This window comes from Rutilus rutilus, assembly GCF_951802725.1.
Source record: "Rutilus rutilus genome assembly, chromosome: 3".
In the NCBI taxonomy this organism is placed as follows: domain Eukaryota; kingdom Metazoa; phylum Chordata; class Actinopteri; order Cypriniformes; family Leuciscidae; genus Rutilus; species Rutilus rutilus.
Genome location: NC_140211.1, coordinates 19,496,416 through 19,518,282, shown reverse-complemented (window position 1 = coordinate 19,518,282; position 21,867 = coordinate 19,496,416). Strand labels below are relative to the sequence as shown.

At 38.4% G+C, this 21,867-nt stretch overlaps 3 protein-coding genes across 9 annotated transcripts in view; 2 read left to right on the top strand and 1 right to left on the bottom strand.

Annotated features, from left to right (window-relative positions):
• Positions 1-1,969, top strand: part of pde3b (phosphodiesterase 3B) — a 59,510-nt gene extending 57,541 nt beyond the window's left edge. For both annotated transcript variants that reach the window (XM_084404573.1, XM_084404572.1), the window contains one exon: positions 1,304-1,969. In XM_084404573.1, the coding sequence (XP_084260699.1) occupies positions 1,304-1,521 (218 nt within the window). In that variant the 3' untranslated portion in view covers positions 1,522-1,969. The remainder of the gene's footprint in view (positions 1-1,303) is intronic.
• A 4,575-nt stretch (positions 1,970-6,544) lies between these two features.
• The window catches only part of cyp2r1 (cytochrome P450, family 2, subfamily R, polypeptide 1), an 87,551-nt gene continuing 72,228 nt past the window's right edge, over positions 6,545-21,867 (bottom strand). Inside the window, exons 2-6 of one of the 2 annotated variants that reach the window (XM_084404603.1) lie at positions 9,850-9,978; positions 8,779-8,920; positions 7,346-7,975; positions 6,933-7,259; positions 6,545-6,844 (exon numbers count right to left, since the gene is read on the bottom strand). In XM_084404603.1, the coding sequence (XP_084260729.1) occupies positions 6,663-6,844; positions 6,933-7,259; positions 7,346-7,975; positions 8,779-8,920; positions 9,850-9,879 (1,311 nt within the window). In that variant the 5' untranslated portion in view covers positions 9,880-9,978 and the 3' untranslated portion in view covers positions 6,545-6,662. Of the gene's footprint in view, positions 6,845-6,932; positions 7,260-7,345; positions 7,976-8,778; positions 8,921-9,849; positions 10,193-21,867 lie in introns of those variants that run through there. The other variant, XM_084404602.1, reaches the window with a different exon arrangement.
• calca (calcitonin/calcitonin-related polypeptide, alpha) lies at positions 10,872-18,548 on the top strand. Of its 5 annotated transcripts, XM_084404036.1 has the most exons (6): positions 12,946-13,065; positions 14,539-14,765; positions 15,336-15,427; positions 15,874-16,008; positions 17,316-17,501; positions 17,993-18,548. In XM_084404036.1, exons 2-5 carry the CDS (start codon positions 14,673-14,675, stop codon positions 17,473-17,475), a joined length of 480 nt encoding a protein of 159 aa, XP_084260162.1. In that variant the 5' UTR covers positions 12,946-13,065; positions 14,539-14,672; the 3' UTR covers positions 17,476-17,501; positions 17,993-18,548. The 5 variants fall into 5 exon arrangements, with proteins under 5 accessions (XP_084260159.1, XP_084260161.1, XP_084260162.1 ...); XM_084404033.1 differs by lacking the exons at positions 12,946-13,065; positions 17,993-18,548 and adding an exon at positions 10,872-11,035 and having other exon boundaries at positions 16,589-17,450; XM_084404035.1 differs by lacking the exons at positions 12,946-13,065; positions 17,993-18,548 and adding an exon at positions 10,910-11,010 and having other exon boundaries at positions 16,589-17,450.

The window sequence follows — 21,867 nt, the reverse complement described above, 5'->3', positions numbered from 1 at the left end:
CAAACCTGCAGTAATGAAATATTTTACTTACTACATAATACATAATACAAAATACTTAACATACTGTATTTAATCTTAATTTATTAGTCTTTGCTGCTGACATTTGATGATCCAATTCAACCCCAATAAGCAAAAATGACTTTACTTTAAACGTCACATTTGCATTTAATTTATTTATTTTGCTGAAGTAAGAGCATTGAACTTTATTCTGCATCATATTCTTCTGCAATCCAGAATGGCAGCACAGCTGAAAGGTTTTTTTGAGCCACGTCCTCTACTGGACAGGAGAGAACATGCGTTTGCTTCAGCCCGAGGCTTGTTCATTTCACTTTTGGTGTGAAAGGGCCTTTACACGAAAAATAGAACTTTTGTTACTTTTTCTTTCCAGCCCAGATGAGAACAAGTAATGCAAACGTAACATAATGCAATAATTTCCATAAAAAGTAACTAAGTAAAGCAATTAGTTACTTTTAGCAACTAACGCAATATTGTGAGGCATTACTTTTAAAAGTAATTATTTATTTTTTTTTACTTTTATTGACAACAGTCAACGTAAATACAAACAATAACAACAGTCCTGAGATTGGGCCCGAGCTCTCAAATAAAGATATATATGGTTACAATAAAGATCTGAGAAAAAATAAAAAAATAAATAGACAAACTTCAAGCAAAAATACAAACTTAAAAGAGACATAAGTGGCCTATCCAACAAGGCTTTGAACTGGTCCCCATCTTCTTTCAAAGATGTGAGTCTTCAGCTGTAGTTGTGCTGTCAACTGTTCCATTGAATATAACTGTCTGATTTTTTGTATCCACTGTGAGACCGTGGGTGGTTCAGATTTCAACCAATAAGTTGTTATCATTTTTCTTGCAGCCATTAGTAGGAGATGTAGCAAAGTTTTCTGATCATGGGACAGATAATCCGGAAATGTATCCAGTAGAAACGTTAAAGGGTCCCAGGAAAGATTCACTTTAAGGAGCTTTTCTACGAGCCCCTTAACTTCAGTCCAAAAGTGTTGAACAATGGGACAGTCCCAAAATATGTGCGTTTGATCACCCACAAGTCCACATTTTCTCCAGCACTTATTGCTACCCCAACTCCCAGAGCGGAGAGACTTTAGTGGTGTCCTGAAAAATCGGATTTTAGACTTCCAGTCAAACTCCTTCCACAAAAGTAACTTTTTCACCAACACTGCTCATAAGTTTACATAGCTCTTGTAGAATCTGCAATAATGAGAGAATGCTTTTCCCCCAAAAAACTTCAGCTTAGATGTTGCACACACTAATTGTGTTTTCCTTACAGAGAGGAGGAAGGGTCGACGTCGGTTGTTCTGCAACATCATGCAGCACTTAACAGAGAACCACAAGGTGTGGAAGAAGACCATCGAAGAAGAGGAGAAGGCCAAAGAGCTGGAGACACAGCAGCAGCAATCCGAGAGCCCCAGCCTTCCTCCATCCACCTCTTCGTCCGATGACATTCAGGTCATCCAAGAGGAGACAGAGGAGGAGGAAAGGCAGTAGCAAGAGGAGAAGGTCAAGAAATGAAGCCCATTGAGGGGCTTAAACGGAGGGGGTGACCCCTCCCTCTCCTTCACCTACACAAACACACACATTGACACCCAGAGGAAGACCCTAGCGGATCTCCCCATGCTGAAATTCGTCACTGTGCCGACACTCTGAAGCTAATGCAGTTCACATTGTGTTGAAAAAAAGGCCTTACTACTGTGAGAGGACCCTTTGGTGGGAACCCCACTCCTATGCACTTTCACCCCATGGAGAATCAGCGGAGAACGAACAGAGCTTTGAAGACGCAGAATCGTGTTATGAGATTAAAACAAGACAGAGAAGAAAACAGGCAGGGGAGAATCGTGCCATCCATGGTTACCTGGCTGTGATGCTGCCTTCAACGTAGAGCTCTTATCTCTCCCGTAGGTACTTAAGTCAAATAGGACACGAAAAAAGACTCTGGAAAAAAACAAGAGACAATGACATAATTGACACCCGTTACCAAAGCGAACAGTTCAAAAACATAAAGACTACAACTGATGCCTTTTCAGGCTCAGTGTCAGGAAGCATAACTCAAAATGTGCCTGTCTGAACTTTAAGTATATATATATATATATATATATATATATATATATATATATATATATAGTTTGTTTTTATTTTTCTTGTGGTCCAGAAAATGGGCTATGTATCCTGCACTGTATGTGCAGTCCCCAATTCATGCTGGCGACATAAAACACTGTATTACTGAACAGAGTCACTAGGACAAGTGGAAATGCTGACATTTTTGACTGAAAAATGACCTGACTTCTGCATCGTTTTGGATGCTTTTTATTCATGTTGATCACTTTCCTGCATTTTTTTTTTGTTTGTAAGGTAGTTTTCATTCTTTCATTTCATTTGTTGTGTGTTATTCCCCACCTTGTCCTCTTCAGGAACGCTGAGTTGCCAATCGTTGAATCTTATCTGTAAAGTCCGTCTGTGTTTAAAAGCATAGCAAATGGGACAGGAATGCTGTTCAAATGAAGGGACGTTTCTCCTTTTTTACGTTTAAATATATATATTTTTTCACGGTTACTCAGGATTCATGTGAAGGATCGATCCTTGTTTTTTGCGAAAATTTAATTCTGCAATTTCAACTTGCATGTCGAGCATTCTTTTCAGAGGCGGGACAGAAAAAATTTCTATTTTTTGTATGAATAACTTGAAAGTCATTAACAAAAAGTGTAGTGTCCTGGATATTAACCCCCGTCCTTATCACCTGCTCCAGAATGATTTATCCATGTTTATTATTTCCAAAGACCCAATGATAAGAATTGGAACCCAGGATTGTTTCTGAAAACAAAATGTTTGACTAAGCACGCAAGTCGTAGACTAAACAATGCTTTGGGGTTACTTCACGTTTGGCATTATTTGAACATACGGACACGTGCTTGTACTTACTCTAATTATTGCCAAATGCATAATCTGGCCAGTTTGTCCATTTTCAAGTAATCCAGGGTTTCACCTTGAAAGCTGTACTTTTTTCTTTCTTTCGTATTTTCTTATTCTTCACCATTAGGCAGGTTTAATACTAAAAGTTCTATATTTTTTGTCTGAAGCAAGAACTCTAGGCATTCCACTAGAATAATGAGGGGAGGACGGGGAGGTGGAGACTAACCGGCTCCGGGTCTCTTTCTCTCTCGGTCTGCCTCATCTCGACAAAACTCATTTTGTCTCTGTAGAGGAAAGTTCTCAAGTAGGCAGTGTAAATCAAGCTAGTATATTTAAGAGTAAAAAAAAGATATAAATGTGCACATTTTACTACCAAACAAGTGTTTAACCTCTGCACAGAAAGAATACTTGCATATATAAATATATATATTATATTATATTATATATTTTTTAATTAATCAACAATGCGTCTGTTTTCTACATACAGCTGACATATATTGTACATTGAGACCATGTAATTATCATCTTGTTTCAGGAGTTTTTAAAAAATCTAATGCTATTTACAGATGTGGATGTGTTTGGGTGTTGTGTTTTTCAGTTTGTTAGTTGTTTATTTTGGGTGCACTGTCTTTTGTTCCTGCCCATAACCACTCTTTGCCGAACGCCCCTTATTTCCAAAGCTCGCCGAGCTTGTATCAGCGATGCCGGATGCCTAAATGTCTCTGTCTCCATTTGTGGGTTTGTTCATTAGTCACTTTTTTTGGCCTGTGCTCAGGGTGTGTTCTGTGTTGGGGGCTTGTGCGCACCCAAAGCAGCTTGTGGTTCTCTCTCTCTCTCTCTCTCTCTCTGTCTCTCTCTCTCTCTCTCTCGACTGTGTGTTCATAATTTCTTCGATCTGGGACTTAAAAGTGGCTCAGTTTGTACCACCCAACAACCCCCCCCCCCCCACCCGGCAGATCAGAGCATCACAGCACCACCATCCCCTCGTGTTGACCACTTGCTCGACCGTCAAAGCGGACTGTGGTATCTCACTGTGGGGCATTTGTCGCAACACAGTAACCTCCGACGTTCCTGTCATCAGTACCTTTATGATGGCATTTACTTTTTTATGTAGCATTTAGATAGCAATGTCCGATTTAACCATTCAGCCTTTTCAGGGTTGGGGGGGAGAATTGACTTTTTTGTTATTATTTATAGCTGTCATAAAAGCACCATCCCTGAACAATAGTTCTACTCTCAACTGATTTCTGTCTGTCTGTGTTCATTTTTTTTTTTTTTCTGTTTATGCATGGGAGCGGATGTGTACTTGATTGCTTTAAGTCAGGGGTTTTCAAACTGGGGTCCAGGGACCACGAGAGGGGGAGTGCTTAAAGGCTTGCAAAAACAAGAAAAAAAGTACTCACAAAATGTGTTTTAGGGCTACCAAAGGTAATATGTGCACTGAAGATATTAATGAAATTTATTGACAGCACTAATTTTTAAGTGTCATTTTTAAGACTTGTGCTCACCAAGGCTGCATTAATTTGATCAAATATACAGTAAAACCCGTAATAATGTGAAACATTACAATATATAATGTTTTTCAGTAACGATTACTCTAGTCTCCAGTGTCACATGATCCTTCAAAAATCATTTTAATATGCTGATTTGGTGCTCAAGAAGTATTTCTCACCACTTACCATTTATATATATATATATATATATTTTTTTTTTCAGGATTCTTTGATGAATAGAAAGTTCAATAAAGATCAGCATTTATTTGAAATTGAAATATTTTGTGACATTATAAATGTCTTTACTGTCACTTTTGATCAATTTAATGCATCCTTCCTGAAGGATTCATTTCTTTCACACACACACACAAAAAAACGGACCCTAAACTTTTGAATATTATATGTATGTCTCTGTAAATGTAATTGTTATGGGGTTTTTTCCCCCCACAAAACTACCAAAAAAAGTAGTGCTGTTAATAAATAAATAAATAAACGTCATTTTATGACGTCACATGATATTTTCCTCAGTGTTTTTTGTATACATGGAAAATATACAACAACCTTAATATTTCAGGAAGGGGGCTCCAAGATGATCAAAATATTTGGGGGACCTTGTCATCAAAATGTTTGAAAACCCCTGGTCTCATCAATGGTAAAATCATAAAACGTTTGCAAACCACATTATCCAGGTACAAATAAAGTGTTTTAATCACACCACCACAGTGAATGACCAAGCATTGAACATGACCTTTCACCTATTAAGAGGAATCCAGACACAAGAAAAGTGTCTTCGCCCTTCGCTATTATCTCAATGACGCAACATGTTTTGACATTATCTGTGTGTGCTACTGAGCATCGTCTAGCTGCAGGTTGCTGCTTATTTCTTTAGTGCTCAGATGAAAGCCCAAGTGTTCTCATGGGAGGAACTGCCTGTAAGATGACAGTCAGCGGATGATGAGTCCCCAAGTGTAGGTCGTATGAAAGGCCAGCCTTATCTCTTCAGATGACAGAATCACTGTGACAGCTTACCCATAGCAGCGCTGCCCCTACCCGTCACTCTCAGCTTTTAATTGAATTTCCGGTCCTGTGCAGTTTGTGTAAGTAATAACACAGATTGGAAAGATTATTTGGCCTGTAAATGTTTTTACTGTGACAACATGGGGATTCGAAAGGCACTGCATGAGAAGGAATATATATATACAAAAAAAAAAAAAAGCTACATGTATTGCATACTGTAGGTTCACAATTAACAAACACTACTGTCAAACTGAAGATAGTTAGGAACTGCCATTGAAAACCATTCATTTTTGAAGTGTGCTAGATTTATAAATTCACAGAATGAGTCATTTCAGCTTGAAATTCACTTCATTGGCTTCGGAAAATTCCAGCACAGTTGAAAGAGAGGCCACAGGCAAAAAAAAAAAAAAAAAAGCTTAGGATCAGCATTAAAACACAACTCACGTAACAAAGGTTAATTTTGTGTTTATTTATACAAGGTTGTAAGGTTTTGTTTCATTTTTATCATAATCACAAAAACTAGTTAAAATGTGAGGTAAAATGATCAAAAATGATCTTGTTCTATAAAATGTATATTGGAGTCAGCTTTTCACGATAGCACCATTTTTTCCTCTTATACTGCAGCTCAAGTTTCTTGATAATCTCTTTCCACTGAGATGAACTAGGGACAGGGCCGTTATTATTGCAGAACTGTTATTTGGCATTAAACCAACAGGAGTCACTTTCTGGGAAAGGCAGCTGTTCTCCTCTCACTTACCCAACTCCAGAAATGGTTCAAGGAATGCTGAAAAAGACAGACCTCTAAACCATTATAGAGGTAAACCCTGTCAATCATTGACACAATAGCTCTTCTCATATTAACAAGCACAATGTTCGGTTGGTTACACAGTACACTTTTTCGAAGCTATCAAAGATACAAGCTACACTATATCTTGATACCCTCATATACGTACTCATTTGGTAACACACATGTGCTCATTCTTTGCTCTCCACGGCATGTGTTCTGCAACAGTACTCTTATCACTCTCAGGCTGGGTTCTTTGAAACTTTAAAGGACACGTTCAGAGAATTTAACAAGTCAATATCAGAGGTCAATATTCCCCATTGAAAACCCTGATGGAATTTAAGATGGGGGAACTGCTCTAACATTTGCGTTTCTTGGAAGCATCCCCTGAGGTGAGTGCATGTGTTCTAGAGCTCACGGGGGGAGTTTTACTGCTGTCTCCTGATGGCACATATGGCGTATGGCCGAGGCTGAAGGGTCATGCCCAGTTTCGGAGAGAGATTTGGAATAAAGCCTTTGGGGAACTGAAGGTTGAACCTCTGGAGCAATGTGGTGAAGAATAAGAACATCTCCAGCCTGGCCAACTGCTCTCCCAGACAGTGCCGCTTACCTAAAGACCATCAAAATGGATACGTAAGAATGAAGAATAACGTGACAAGCTTTTAGATTTACTGATTTCCTAAATATTTGCAGTTTACCTATTGAGAAGGGGAGAAATGCTTCACGCCGGACAAATTTGCCATTACAGTCAAGGAAGCGCTCTGGGCAGAAGATGGATGGGTCGCTCCAGTACTTCTCGTCAAAGTGCACCGAGTACAAGTTAGTGATGACCATGGTGCCCTTGGGGATAGTGTAGCCACGCACCACTGCATCTTGAGACGTAGCGCGGAAGATGCCCAGTGGGACGACATTGCAAAGGCGCAAGACTTCATGCAGCACTGCCTCCACATATGGCATCCTCTGCTTGTCTTCAAGAGCAGGTGGTCTGCCGTTCAGGACGCAATCGATCTCCATTTGGACCTTTTCTGCACAGAAAAAAACATAACGTCATTAGTGCAACGACATTAAAATGTTGTAAACGAGAACTGCTTCGTGGGCACCGGGCACCAACCTTGTATCCTGGGATATAGAGCCATGTAGAGCATAGCCCAGCGCAGGCAATTTGTGGTGGTCTCTGTGCCTGCGATGATGAGTTCTCCAACAGAGAAAATGAGATTATCTTGAGAAAAAGATGTCGCTTTATCGGTGGTGCTCTGTTCCATTTCGTCCAAGTAGGCATCGATGTAATGTTGCGGCGACTGCGGAACCCTGCCCTGTGAGAAGCGATTGATGATTTGCAGAAGGAAGTTGTACACCTTGTTGGCATTGCGAAACAGCTTTTGATGCTTCCCGAATGGCACGTATTCCATCCAGGGGAAGGCGTTGTACAAGAAAGCCCAGCCACTGGCAGCCAGCTCCACATTCTCACTGAAGATCTCAATCATGTGCTGAAAATCACCATCGTCGTAGGTGAAACGCTGGCCGAAGATAATGAGGTTGGTGATGTTGGAGACGGCATTGGTGACGAGATGCTTAGTGTTAAAGGGCTTCCCCTGGTGCTTGTCAATGGCATCCAGAAAAAACACACACTCCTCAGAAATCCTCTCAAACATTCGGTGACCACTGCCAAAGTAGCGGAAGCAGTTCACAGCCAGTTTGTGGTGTTCAATCCAGCCTGGACCATATTTGCAGTTCAGAAGTCCTAGACGGAGAATAAACAATGCGGTTGGCTTAAAAATGGAAACAAAGAAAGTTCATCTGATAAACTTTCTGTATGTTTAACCAGAGCTTATTAGTCAAACAGCAGTCTTGTGGGTTAAACACAGTTTACAAGAATTGCAATACTGATTATGTGATAACCTCATGTGTGACTGTCCGCTCTTCTCTAGTTATTGCCCCAACTCTGACATACATAACCGTGCCAGAGCCTTTTCTCTGAATCACCCAAATATTTGAAAGAGTACTTCGCTAAAATTGAAACATCGTTCCATTAACTTCCCTTATATTTTCTGTATAAAACAATTGGAGATTTTTTTTTCTTTCCCAGACATTTCATAGTGACCATGACTGTTATGGACAGGAAAAAAACACACAATTAAACTAGTCCATTATATATGCTTTATTCTGAAGTCCCATGACAGCTGCACAGATAAAAATGTATGAACTCTACTGCAGCTAGTTATCATATAAAGTGTCAGTGATTAATGACTTATTTCGGTCTGTTTCTCACACAAAGCAATCCTGTGGCTTCAGAAGACTTGGAGTACAGTGTACATGTATACTGTAAAAGTTTACTGTATACTGTAAAAAATTTTGTTTTGTTTCTTCCATTGAAAAAAAAAAGAAGAACTGCTTACAATAAGGACATAAGGGGGAATACATAATGTCGTCTTTCGTTATAATTTTCACTTTGGGAATTTGTATTACTCTTTATCTAGATTTTTCAGCAGTGATCTATTCTAGGAAAACATTCTAAAATAAATGATTCTATAAGAAACCACTTACCTCCCATTTTTGTCATCTTTTGAAATAAAGGGAGGGATGGGCGGTCTGCAAAAACCTCACTTTGATGATACAGGCATTCTTTAATGGCATCATAACCATTTAGAATAACAGTCGAGATTCCTCCCAGGTCTAGACTGAAAATCTGGATAATAAAGGGCAATATTCATTAATCCACTCCAATGCCAAACATATTTCTACTAATGAACGGAGTATAATTAGAGGACTACATTCACCCTCGTGGATACGGTGAAGAAAACGAATTAGGGATGCTGACTCAGCATGTCTTGGCCATTATACAAAACTGAGTGCTTTAGCGCTCTGCCAAAAATGCAACACTAAATGCAACACTCTTTTGTTCCTTTCAAATACACTTCTCGCGACGCGGCGCGTCAAGACTAGAACGCTCCAATTCACTAACACGGACCAATCATCTGTGAGCTCAACGAGGGACATCAGCAACAGTAAAATGAGTGTATAACTGTCGAAATAATAATATAATGATTATAATGAAAATAATAAAAATGCCTGCATGCAACTGCATCTGTAATTAATCTCTGCAATTACAGAAAAAGTATTCTGCCACAATAAGTAGCCAACATTGCACAAAACATTTATTATTTTTTACAATAGTAGTTAGACACCTAATATAAAGTGGGACAATAATTATTAATTATTAAATAATCATAATAATAAATTAATAATTTAGTATTAATAACATAATAATAATAATATATATATTTGTGTGTGGGCTATATTTGTGCAGCGCCCGTCAAAAAAAAAAGAAACTCATGGCACATGGCGACGCGCCGCAAGGGACGCTTCCATTGTAGACAGTTACATTGATTACAAGACAGTAAAGATGCATTACAATATTATGCATAATTATTATTATTTAGTGGCTTAAAATAACTTTTATTAAAGAAAATCCATACAAGTGACAACAAGAAAATATTAGCAAAAACGTTCAAAGTTAAAAGCAGCCAATTTGACAAGTCTACAGTATGTTACTTGATCATGTGCAAGTAGGCTAAATAAGAACAATTGAGGACTGAGAGTAAGTGTCATCCGTACCTGTCCGTGGATTTCACTCTGCCTCTTCATGTAGACGTGAGGCTCGGTGGCCAGGGACAGAATATTCCCTATCAGGGGTAAAGGTGTCGGTCCAGGGGGAAACCCTCGGGGTCTCCGCTGCTTTACGAGCTGGCAAATCACCAGCAAAATGAAGATTGTAATGAACAAACTGCCCAAACAAATGAGCGTTTGCTCCCAAGACACAGAGAGCAGAAATGTCAACCGTTTAATCGATACCATTTTAGATACTTAAACAATTTGGGATAATCTGTGCTTTCTGAAAAGTTTCTGGAGCTCCGTTCTCTGTCAGACAGTGTATTAGAAGATCATCTTGCACATGTTGCTCTATATCCCCCGCCTCTTAAAGGCTAAGATTGGCTGGCGGAAAGAGCGCTTTGGATTAACTTGCATTGTGTTTGATTAAACGGTGGTCAGAACTATTGATTGGCGAGGATTCAGACACATTTCTTTTCATTAGGGCAGATGTTCACAAGTACGTTTCCAAGCGGGCTTTTCTTTGTATTGGACAAACTTGCAACATATAAATGGCCACGCCCACCCATGTAAACCAAAAAAGGACTTTGCAGTGGAAACCCCTTCTCTTCTTTGAACTAGTGACTAATTAATCGAATCTTTTGAATCTGTTCATTAAAAAAAGACTCGTTCATTGATTCATTCAGTGCCCCCCTTTTGCGGTTACATCGTAGCGCCCGTAGGTTGTGACAGGCGAGAATATGTTTGTGTAATAATAAGTTAACCATGTCCTGAATCGATTCATTAAACAGCAGACGACGGAAAGTTTTTGCCTACAAGTCTAGGCCTACTTAAAAATGAAGAAAAGGTGTTTAGCATCAAGAGATGTTCCCACAAACTAACACATGTCTATCTTTTTCCTACTTTGCGGACTACTAAAACTACCCGTGGCAACAGTGTAAAAAGTACATCGACTCATTCAATGGAGGGGGCGTGTCCGTTTAGTAGTTCCTTCCTACCAATGAGATGCTCCTTCACAGCTCGCACTTGAATGCTATTTGCTCGTACGGTGCTACAGTCAAGTCAGTCTGCTAATGCTTTGACAAAGTCAAATTGTTTGTCGTTATAAACTTTGAAGACAGGAAACCAGTCAGTTAATGTTTCAAAAGGCAGAGTCAGAGATTTGAAGTGAGTGCAAAATATGAGTCAGAAGGTAAAGTGAATTATTTATTCAAAAACACTAATTCGTTCACGAACGAAATATTACTAGGCCTACTTTAAATTCTTTGAGTCACTTACCATATGAGTTTGGCTGAAGTTCCGAAGAATTCGAAATATAGTTAAAGATTTACGATCGTTTTAAAATAAATTAAAAAAGGTCAGCCTGGCCCAGAATACTTTTTGCTTTTTTTCCATGACAAGTGAGAGAAACAGACAGTGTGCTTTGCTAACCAAGTAAAACAGTTTTCGGGTCAGACACGTTTGCACTGTAGGATTTGTACAAACTTTGACCTTATGGTTTGAAACTAACGTTAGGCTACCCTGCACTCATGTCAGCATTTTTTCCTGCTAAGTAAGACCTGCAAGTTCGCAGCACGTTTATCAAGTTACCATAGGCGTATACAAAAGCACCCAGTTTAATTAATCAGAACACGTATGAATTGTGATCGTTTTTATTACCCGTATGGTGATGTTAGTGTATTATTTAAACAAAAGCATGCTTCTGCACCACTGCACACATTCAAAAAGCATGTAAAGGGTTAGCCTAAATAATATTATCAGGGGCTATGCACTGCAGAATCTTTAATATTTAAAACTCAGTTTGTCATAACTATTGTAATGTAGGCTATTACTCATATTTAATTAGGAAACTGCTTTCATATTAATTGCTTCTTTTTTTTTAGAACCAACAGTTGAATTCAAGACAGTACAAAACATTTCAAATTGTGCACAACAATCACCAAATAAATTAACAAAAAAAAACAAAAAAAAAATGAACAAATAAATTAATAAATAAATAGTCTTATGTATATGTTATCAATAAATGGTGCCTCATAAAAAAGCGAATAGTGCCTGCAGAATGGCATAACCCTTTTATCTTAATTGCAGCCTATAAAAATTGCATGAGCTTGTATTTATAAACTGTGTATAGTGGGAAATGCTGTCTTGAGAAAATAATAGGTTTGAAAAGAAAACAAAATCTTTCCACAACACAGGAATCATACCAACCTCTGCATGTTTTTATACTTTTAAAGGATAAGTGAACGTAGTATCAGCATGTTAACTATAGCAATCATAGGCTACTAATTTGATCATAAATCCTCCTGGTTTTCTCAGTAGAAATGTGATTTTCCACATTGTTGATGCTCTATTACATGGTGTCTTTGGGCCTTATTATCTATGAAGTTTGAGCCCTTCCATCGGTATTGATAGATACATCCAGCAGGTCTCAGGGGATCCTGTTCAAAGACTGCAGTGTTTGTGATATATAATGAGGACATCTAGAACATTCAATATATCCTCCCATAAGAAACACTTCTAATTATGGATTTGGTATAGCTGAGGGAAAAGTCAGTCAACATAAATGAATCAATAAAAGGAATTTGAGGCCTCAGAGGAGCAACGGCATATTATGAAAATAAATCCTTTGCTGTGATTTTAGCAAAAGACAAGGCTAAAAACGTAATTAGTTTCAGATTTCACAAATATTGAATTTTTTTGTAGTGTTGCACATACAGTAAGCAGTTTTGAATGGGCGCAGCTAATACCCATCAGAGGTGTCTCAGTCATTATTTTTGTTAGTCCTTGGTGACTTGGTACCGTGCCAATCCCAGTCAGATGATGCCATTGGTTGTTAATGTAGCCTAAATAAAAGGATGGTGTGTGATTAATAAAGCACACAGACGAGATTATGATGAACTCTAACTCGCTAAGGAGGGTTGATTGATAAGCAACACTCAGTGATTAAATCTCATTTCCTTAATGTCTAAGGATGAACTGTGCTGGCTCCTCACTGACCATTTAGTGCTACTCATTGTCTCAGAGAGGGTTATGGATTGTGTTTAGTTTTCCTCTCAGAGTCATTACAAATCACACTTAATCCCTGCTCCGTTCCGTCTGCAGGTGTTTAAACAGCCACGCAGATCAAACAAGCTGTGTCGGATGTCTCCTGCACCATGATAACAGCTACCGTACGAAACTGATGCCGTTCCTCAAATGAACTCTGAAGGATGTCTCACATACGTAGGTGCATAGGCAGATGCAGCCCATGAGCAAACATAATCTAAAAGGACATTGTCTGCTTCAAAACAAAATGATTATCTGTCTTCTGAAATAACTTACAGAAGGCTGGTTGGAGTGAGTGATGAAAGCATGACCAAATTTGAAAAGGTTACAGTATTGACTCCAAAGTTTCATGCAGGAAAGGAAAACTCTCGACTTTGTTTGCTTACTCACTGAACTATGGAGGTTGTACGTCTCAGCAAAGTGTTCCTCTAGCGGAAATGACCCTTCATTAGGCTGGAGTTCATCACGCGTGCAAGTGTAGTTTGCGTCCATAGCATGGGTCCGTGGTCCTGTCACATTGCCCAGATTTACTGATTCCGTCATTGGCGCAGCTTTGGGTTCGATAACACTAAAAGGCTCATCCAGACTAATGGGGTTCCTATGTGACGCAAACACTGTCTCTTAGTGGAAATGGTTTATTAGGCCTTAACCAATAAAGAAGAGGAGTCAGATGATGCCTCAAGACAAAGACTTCTGTAATTGGGACTGAGATAGAAGGCTTGTTATGGACGTAACCTCTTTGATTCTGACAAAGGGTCACATCATCACGGAAACCCAAATAAGGACAAGAGCAATGTTGCAATTGATCACACGCATTATTACAGGATACGCAGTTAAAGGGTATTCGAGTTTGTTTTCTGCCATCAACATTAGTCTGGCACGTCATTTGAAACGGATTTACGAAAATGTCACACATAATCCATTTGTTTTTGTTTTTTTCCTCTCTTAAAATAGTTTTGTGTATGTGCTTTACACAAGGTTTTCTAAACAATTATCAAAAGTAAAATAAAAAATATATATAATTGAAGAATAAAGCAGCATTATGACAGAAGTCTCATACCAACTTTATATGTGTGATAGAGCCATATCACATATGCACACAATGGTGTGATAGACAGATAGACAGACAGACAGACAGATAGATAGATAGATAGACAGACAGAGAGACAGACAGACAGATGATAGACAGACAGATAGATAGACAGATCACAGATAGATAGATAGATAGACGCTAGACAGACAGACAGATAGATAGATAGACAGACAGTTAGATAGAAAGACAGATAGATAGATAGACGGATAGATAGATAGACAGACAGACAGATAGACAGACAGATAGATAGACAGATAGATAGATAGATAGACAGACAGACAGACAGATAGATAGACAGACAGACAAACAGACAGACAGATAGATAGACAGACAGATAGATAGATAGATACGAGAGTTGAAGAGATACGATAGATTAGGTTGGTACTAAAAATTATCACAACAGAAAAACAGATCATAGACTTTCTTTAAATAGTTCCCTTACTTTAAAAAAAAAACGATATTGAATTTTGCTGATCACTGGTGAATTTTTGTGAATGGAGCAGTTTGTGATTGAAGAATGACGTCATTAGTGTGACACACTCTTTATCATTTTCCAGAAGCCCGAGGACACTCTGATTGGTTGGATGAGGGAGCAGTGAGCTCTGGTTGGCTGTCGGAGAATCATTAAACACCCACACTGTCAATAGTGAGACCCACATGGTGGGTATATAGGCAGGTGTATTGTAGCTTAATGCAACAGACTCAAAATTTCATCAAGTTGAAATATTCCCTCTATTTTGGGACGACTCTTTTCTATCTGTTGCACGAAGCTGAACATCTCAAGGTAAGTAAAAACTATTTATGGCTTGACACATAATAAATGTGCCATGCTTTTTATAAATCTCAATATACTGTACCATAGATGTGTGTAAATAATAAAATAAAATGTTAGGGAGAGCTTAATGGTATATGCATTACTCTTTGGCTCTGTAGTTGCTCAGAGAGGCATGCTCGATGGATTTTTTTTTTCAAGGAGAATTGGACGGCTACTTAGACCTGGCTGTGGGTGCAGAGACAGCAGTTCATTACACTAATGCACAGGGTCCTGCTGGAAGGGAAATCACGAGGCTAATATCTTTAATGCTGCAGTTATAGCATAGCGCCTGACAGTAGGAGACGTCTGCACCCAACCACACAAGCTCTGATTCTTCTGCAGCAAACAGGAGAATGTGTGGATAACTTTCCAAACAATATTATTTTAGTTTTTTAAGCTCAGTTAAATTTGCCAATGATGCTTTAAAGAGGGTGCTTATTTTCATCTTTTTCAACAGTGACGGCTTGACCATGACATTTTTTCCCCTCATCATTTTCGGTCTGTTCTTAAACTATTTAATGATGAAATGTTTCACTGCAGGGGACCATGGTTATGTTGAAGATCTCCGCTTTCCTTGTTGCCTATGCACTGATTATTTGTCAGATGTACAGCTCTAATGCGGCTCCTGCCAGGTAAGGTTCTATTAGAAACATACTGACATGTTGATAAATGCTTAAAGGGCAGTGTTTTTCCTTTGATAATTCCTCAAATTGGCTAAATATATTTACAAGTGAAATGGGTGCTTTGGTAAAGTCATTCGGACGAAGGCAAGGGAACATATGTTTTCATTAGAGGTTGCGGCATCATGGACTATCAGTCTTTTGATTACATCAGATGAATCCCGGCCAAACCCACTCTGCTTACGACAGTATTGATCGGGTGATAAATCTTAACTTGGCAACTGGACAGCTTTTAAGTGCCATACTCTTAGCAGATTGTTTTGATTATGTTTAGGATTTGATGTACCAAGCAAAAAGTGCTTTTATCAAAAAAAAAAAAGAAAAAAAAGAGGAGACCTCACACAAACCATTTGTATAGTCCTGTAAGACATGATCATCTCGAAGACATTGCGTTGCAGGCCTGCACTGGAATCATCACCAGATCGAACTACGCTTACTGACTACGAAGCGAGAAGATTGCTTCACGCAATTGTCAAAGAATTCATGCAGATGACCGCAGAGGACATGGAACAACAAGCTACGGAGGAAAACAGGTACAAATCCCATCGTGTCTATTTCTCGAATCATTCCAAACGCAATCTGTTGAATAATTTAGCGAGTGTGCACTGATTTGTTTCTCTCATATTCAAGAAAGTAAGCCCGAAATGCCTCCAACATGAGAGCAATACCTCCTTAATGTCAAGTGTTCTTGTACTTGTTGTAAATGACAGGTATGTGATGAATTTCTGTTAAGAAGTGGGGAAGGCTTTAGAGTTCTCTGCCAGTTTATTCTCTGCATGAAACTTTATTTACCTGTCAGATTTATGAGAGCTTGACCATGTGTAAATGCCTGTTTGCTCTTAATGCATGAAAACGAGCATATCAAACGGCATGGATGGAAGCATGATCTGAAAACATGTGAGGAAATGCCTGCATGATATGCTCAAGTAAAGACATGAAAAGTGCGGCAGAAATGAATTACTGAAGCATGATTTCTTTTACGAGACCACAATGACAGCCGTGCGAGGAAGCATGTCAACATGCATCCTGTCATCATGTCTATCCTGTATGTGAATGTATCCTGCATGTCTAAGTGTCTATGAGTTTCTCTGCATGTGGTCTTTTTCCTCACAGCCTGGGTAGAGCCGTGTCCAAGCGCTGCTCCAGCCTCAGCACTTGCGTGCTGGGGAAACTGTCCCAGGAGCTGCACAAACTGCAGACGTATCCACGCACCAATGTTGGAGCGGGTACACCGGGCAAGAAGCGCAGCCTGGAAGAGAGTGATGTGTTGGCTGGATACGGAGAGGCGCTCAACCGTGTCTAATCGGCAGCGGCTGTAAACCCGTGCTTGGCCCTGATATGCAAGTGCATGTGGAAGTTTGCTTGCCTGATTGACTTGAAAGAACATTTTTTTCTACTTTCTTTGGCAGAGTAACAAATCTCAGACAGACTCTGTTCCACTAATTTCATATAGTCACTGGATCTATTTGGGTTATATAACTGATTCATAAAATCGGGGCGCTCTCATTGGTAGACAGGGCGTAACGACAAGCTTTTTTTAACCCACAGCAAAATTCCTGTCTTGTGTGATTTGACTTTGTTCTTGATCTAATAAAGATATTTTTAGAAGGAGATCTTCTTTGCCTGTTGTTTGTTTAAAGTTCAGAAATGAGCGAGCATTCTTATGTGGTTAATTCCATATAATCAGGCTTAAGTACACATTTTAGGTAAGATATATTACTGCTGACATTTTTATGCATAAATGATGTACATTTCTAATCAATTTATAAAGTCTTTTAATATGTTGATTTATTTCTTCTAAATGAATAGTTCAATTCCCATTCTTTTTTTACCCCTCCAGTATTACGACACAGAAGAGAGCCTGTAACACGGCCACATGTGTAACCCATCGCCTGGCAGATTTCCTGAGCCGCTCGGGGGGAATCGGAAGCAGCAAATTTGTCCCCACTAATGTGGGCTCCCAGGCGTTCGGCAGACGAAGGAGGCTCAGTCAGGAGTAGTCAACTAAATGGGTCTTTGTGAAATGGTACGTGAATAGTGTTCTGAATCCTCTCGTGTCTTTTCAAGTGTCAAAGTCATCTCCTTCATTTTATGTGTACCGCCATGACATTATAGGCATGTCAGAATGATGTTGATGTCACAGAATATGATTATATTTAATGTTCGTGTGACAATATTTTATGATTATGTGATCATACTGAAACAGCACCACCAATAATAGATAACAGTCCACCTCTGGGATTCATAATCTAATTTAAACCTAAATAAACAAAAGGTTGTAGATGTTTGAAAAGTTTAAAACAAACCAATTTTATGATGTAAAATTATTTTTTAAATGTAAAATATATATATGCTATTATAAAAAAGAAGCATTTTCAGAACTTATTCTACTTAAAAATAGCTTTAAAAAAATCGTAATTTTTCATATTACTGTGCTGATATTATAGTTATAGTATGAATTTATGTTGCAGGTGTCATATACAATGATGATAACATCCTACGTAAATCTTTCAACAGGTCACCAATCTACACGTCCACAGTTCTTCAATAAAAGAGAAACCATCATGTCCTCATTATGAACCCTGGGAATGGAAACTCCTCACTTTCATCTGAATGGACTCCAGTTGATAGCACTGATCGTTTCCATTCAGCCAGACATTATAACGGCTTATTTTTTTGTCTCTTCAACAAAGCAACATAAGTTTAAAAAAAGAAAAAGAAACGAGAAAGCGGTGATGATCACTAACCATCATTTTTCTACTCATTTGGATCCGAGGAAGAGCATTGCTTCATTCTTTCCTCTCAGCAGAGAGCACATTCAGTATGTACAGTCTGGTTTGGCCCTTGTTCCTTTAATGTGTCTCAGCACATTACGGTATTTTGGGGGATCATATTAAAGCAGCGCCTCATAAAAAGGCTTCCCTGATTATGGATGTGTCTTGTGCCTTGATGTAACACACTTTACATGCCGCTGTTGTACAGTATGTTTGAATTAAAGGAGGGAGGTACTACCACTGAATTACAAATTGTAACAATTGTGAATTTGAGCAAGATTAAAATGTATTTTAGATACATAAGGTTTGGGGTACTTGATTTATTGACTGACTGGTTGTTTTAGTAATTGGTCTGCATAGTGTTACACATGCCCCCCTCATGTCACGTTCGATTTCGCATTTCTGAAACAATAATCAGAATTAAATGACAACCACATCAAGGTTCAGCATTGATTTGTCCAGTTGTTCTGAATGCCAAGTTAAAAGGTCATAATCCAATTGAGCACTGAAATAGGTCTTACTGAAAGTGTCTATTTAAGAAATCCAATTTGTAAACCAACGTTAATCTAGCATAGTCAATTAATTTTAATTAATGAAAACCTAAATTCTAACAGGAGACAAAAAATAGAAATCTTATCTCTATATCTGAATAATAGTAGTACGGCTTGTTCGAGTAAAAACAAAGACTTTGCATCATTGCGCTGTGTTCTGTAGCCCCAGAGACGTGCTTTATTTGTTTTTATTGGGTCCTCTGTGCAAATTACAGTGACAGCAGCCATTCTGTATAAACCCTTCTGGGAACCGTTCGTCATGATTCTGTTTAATTGTCATGCTGGTCTCCCAACAGTGACCACCCATGGGAACTTGTTTAGAGTCAAATCAATTCCCTAAAATAGAGGTAGCACTTTATTTTACAGTCCTGTTCCCTATGTACTTATTATAGTAATTGCAATAACTGCTTAATAACAAGGCACTAACCCTGAATCTACCCCTAAACCTAACCGTAACCCATTTAGTTACCTTATTACCCAGTACTCTCGTAGGTAAGTGCACGTACTGTCAAATAAAGTGCAACCAAAATAGAAGTAAAATGGCCTTTTTTGGTGTCATTTAGAGGGAGTGCAGAGACCCGTTTTGCAGAATGAATTGATCCTCCTTATATTTACTGACACCATTGAGGTCCTATGAAACATGTCTCTCTCATCTTGTAAGCAGGAGTGACGTTTAAATAATGTATATAGCGTCTTTTCTTGCATCCATTTGAGCGATTGAAACCTTTAATCTATTTCATAATTTAAGCAATAACATTTTATGTGCTTCTAAATGAGAATAAAAGAGCACAATGTGAATGATTCATTTTCATTCATATAATCTCATAAATGGGGCTCATTCTAATCACCAAAACCACTCTTCCAAGTTTCCCATCACAGCCTTCTCAACAATCGTGACGGCAAGTGCTTTCTTGTGTCCTCACACAGTTCAAATGGATCCCATCCAGTTAGATGCTTTGTTAATTAACCTCTATGCCATCATAGTAGTAGTGAGTCATTTCATATTGCAGTGCCTCTGCTGCCCAGCCCATTCCTCTCTGCTAATAAGGAGAGATTGTAAGTTCTCGTGCCTCGGTGAGGCAGGGTCTCTTTGAGAGCCAGCCAGTCAATTAATCTTTATCTGCAAACTTTTACATTACATTACTCCTATCACCGTACAAATTTCATTGCAATTACATCTGACATATTTCCCAATGCTAACAGAAGAGAAAACGCAACAATTGCAAAAGCTCCTAGCATTAAATTAGATGTATTGCTTTAAGAAATGCTTTTTTTTAAACAGTAATAAAAAACAGATGGATAGTTATTTTTGGTACGTTTAAGTAAAAGAAAAAGAGCTCTGCAGTTATTTGCTAATTGAGCTGCATAATTGAGTACGGAAGTGCGATGATTTCGCCACAGTAAGACGTCATTAAGTAAATGGATTACAAGTCTCCGGCGCTGTACATCCAACTTAAAAAAAACGGACTGATCTAAATGAAATACATCATCACATGGGGCTAAATAAAGCAGCTAGTGCTTTAGCGTCTGTGTGGCAGTCAGCCAGTCACTTCACCTATGACAAATACTGCTTAAACATGCTGGCTAAAATGCTAAGCAGTCTAAAATTGAAGGACTACATTTCTAGAATGAAACGGAAAAGAATCCTACACTATCAACTGGTCAGTTAATTCATATTTAATAGTATATGTCAAAACAATTCGACATATTACTTGACCCCCTCAAATAACACGGTAAACATCAACATATAATATATAATAGCATGAAGTTTCTATCTTTTCATTATAATTAATGGGATTTTTTTTTTTTTTTAGGTTTGAAATTCATTGATTTGTGATCTCAATTAAATCATTTTCATTAGGGAGAGCTGTGTGTGGCGGTTCTGTTTGTTGTCACTACTGGATGCGCTTTACTGTAAAAAGCAATTGCTTTGATTGAAGGCAAAGTGACGCACATCCGCTAATGAGATCAATGGCAGAATATAGAAAACATGATATTTACCAAGCCTCTCACCCTGAGTGGAACAAGAAAAGCCCAAAGAGAAAAAAAAATAAAAAATCAATTCTTTCCACATCACTCTCTTGTGGACTCTGTTTATGGAAGATGAAATGGGCATTTTGGCCCCAAACCAGGTAAAAGATTGCAGTCTGCATTCTCATAGGAGATGCTATTCTACCTCGATCGAACAATACAAATTAATAGCCTGTTTCAAAATTAATAATCTGTTTCTGTGTCGACTATGCTGACCTGACATATTCACACCTGTGCTGTGACGATAAATGTTTGTTGCATGAAGAGAAAACACTATTTACTTCACACAAATTACTACAAATAATTTCTTCATTTATTATTGTTGTTATTTAAAGATATTTATGATGATGAGTTGGACCAAATGTTGAATGCTTCTTTTGTTGCACTTTGCTAATTTAAATGTGTGAAATAGAAATTAAACGAGTAGGTTTTACACAGATCCTGAGCACAAACCGAAGGCAGCTGAATTTATTAATAAGACATAAAATCCTCGGTTACATGAGCCAATCTGCACAATGTTTCTGGTTTCATTGCTTTCCCCTAAAGTTCTGCATGGTTGACACTGTCATGAAATCGGTGAACTGACGCCCACTTTCCTCCTCTTCAAAAACAGTTTGCATTCAATTATCAATAATCCGTGAAATTGAGGTTACATGGAGATGAATGAGGAAAATGTAGACCAAGATCATCATTTATTGGTGAGGGAGGAAAGCGTCTAATCAAAACCTGAATCTCTTATCAAAATTCCAAAATTAATGATCTGTTCTTGCTGTAAAACTACTCAGGCCAGAGTGATAAATCCTCTCAAAAACTGTGAGAAAATGCTCAGGAGAATTAGTAATTGTTAAATCTGTGTGTGTGTGTGTAATGCCGTCTCTAAATCAGCACTGGGCGTGATGTTTGAGGTCAGGACTCAAGGTGTGTTTTCATCTGTTGAAGAAGCCATTGTGCTGTTGAACTAGCTGCAGTTAATGGGCTCAAATTTGATTTCAAGTTGTGCTGTGGAACATTCAAGTGCCTGTTTGAGAACTTTAAA

Excerpts from the sequence above, each read along its gene's own strand:
- calca (XM_084404033.1), top strand. The coding sequence starts at position 14,673 with ATGCAACAGACTCAAAATTTCATCAAGTTGAAATATTCCCTCTATTTT. Across the intron at positions 14,766-15,335 it reads ACGAAGCTGAACATCTCAAG|GGGACCATGGTTATGTTGAA; the intron begins GTAAGTAAAAAC and ends GTTTCACTGCAG. Across the intron at positions 16,009-16,588 it reads CAAGCTACGGAGGAAAACAG|CCTGGGTAGAGCCGTGTCCA; the intron begins GTACAAATCCCA and ends TTTTCCTCACAG.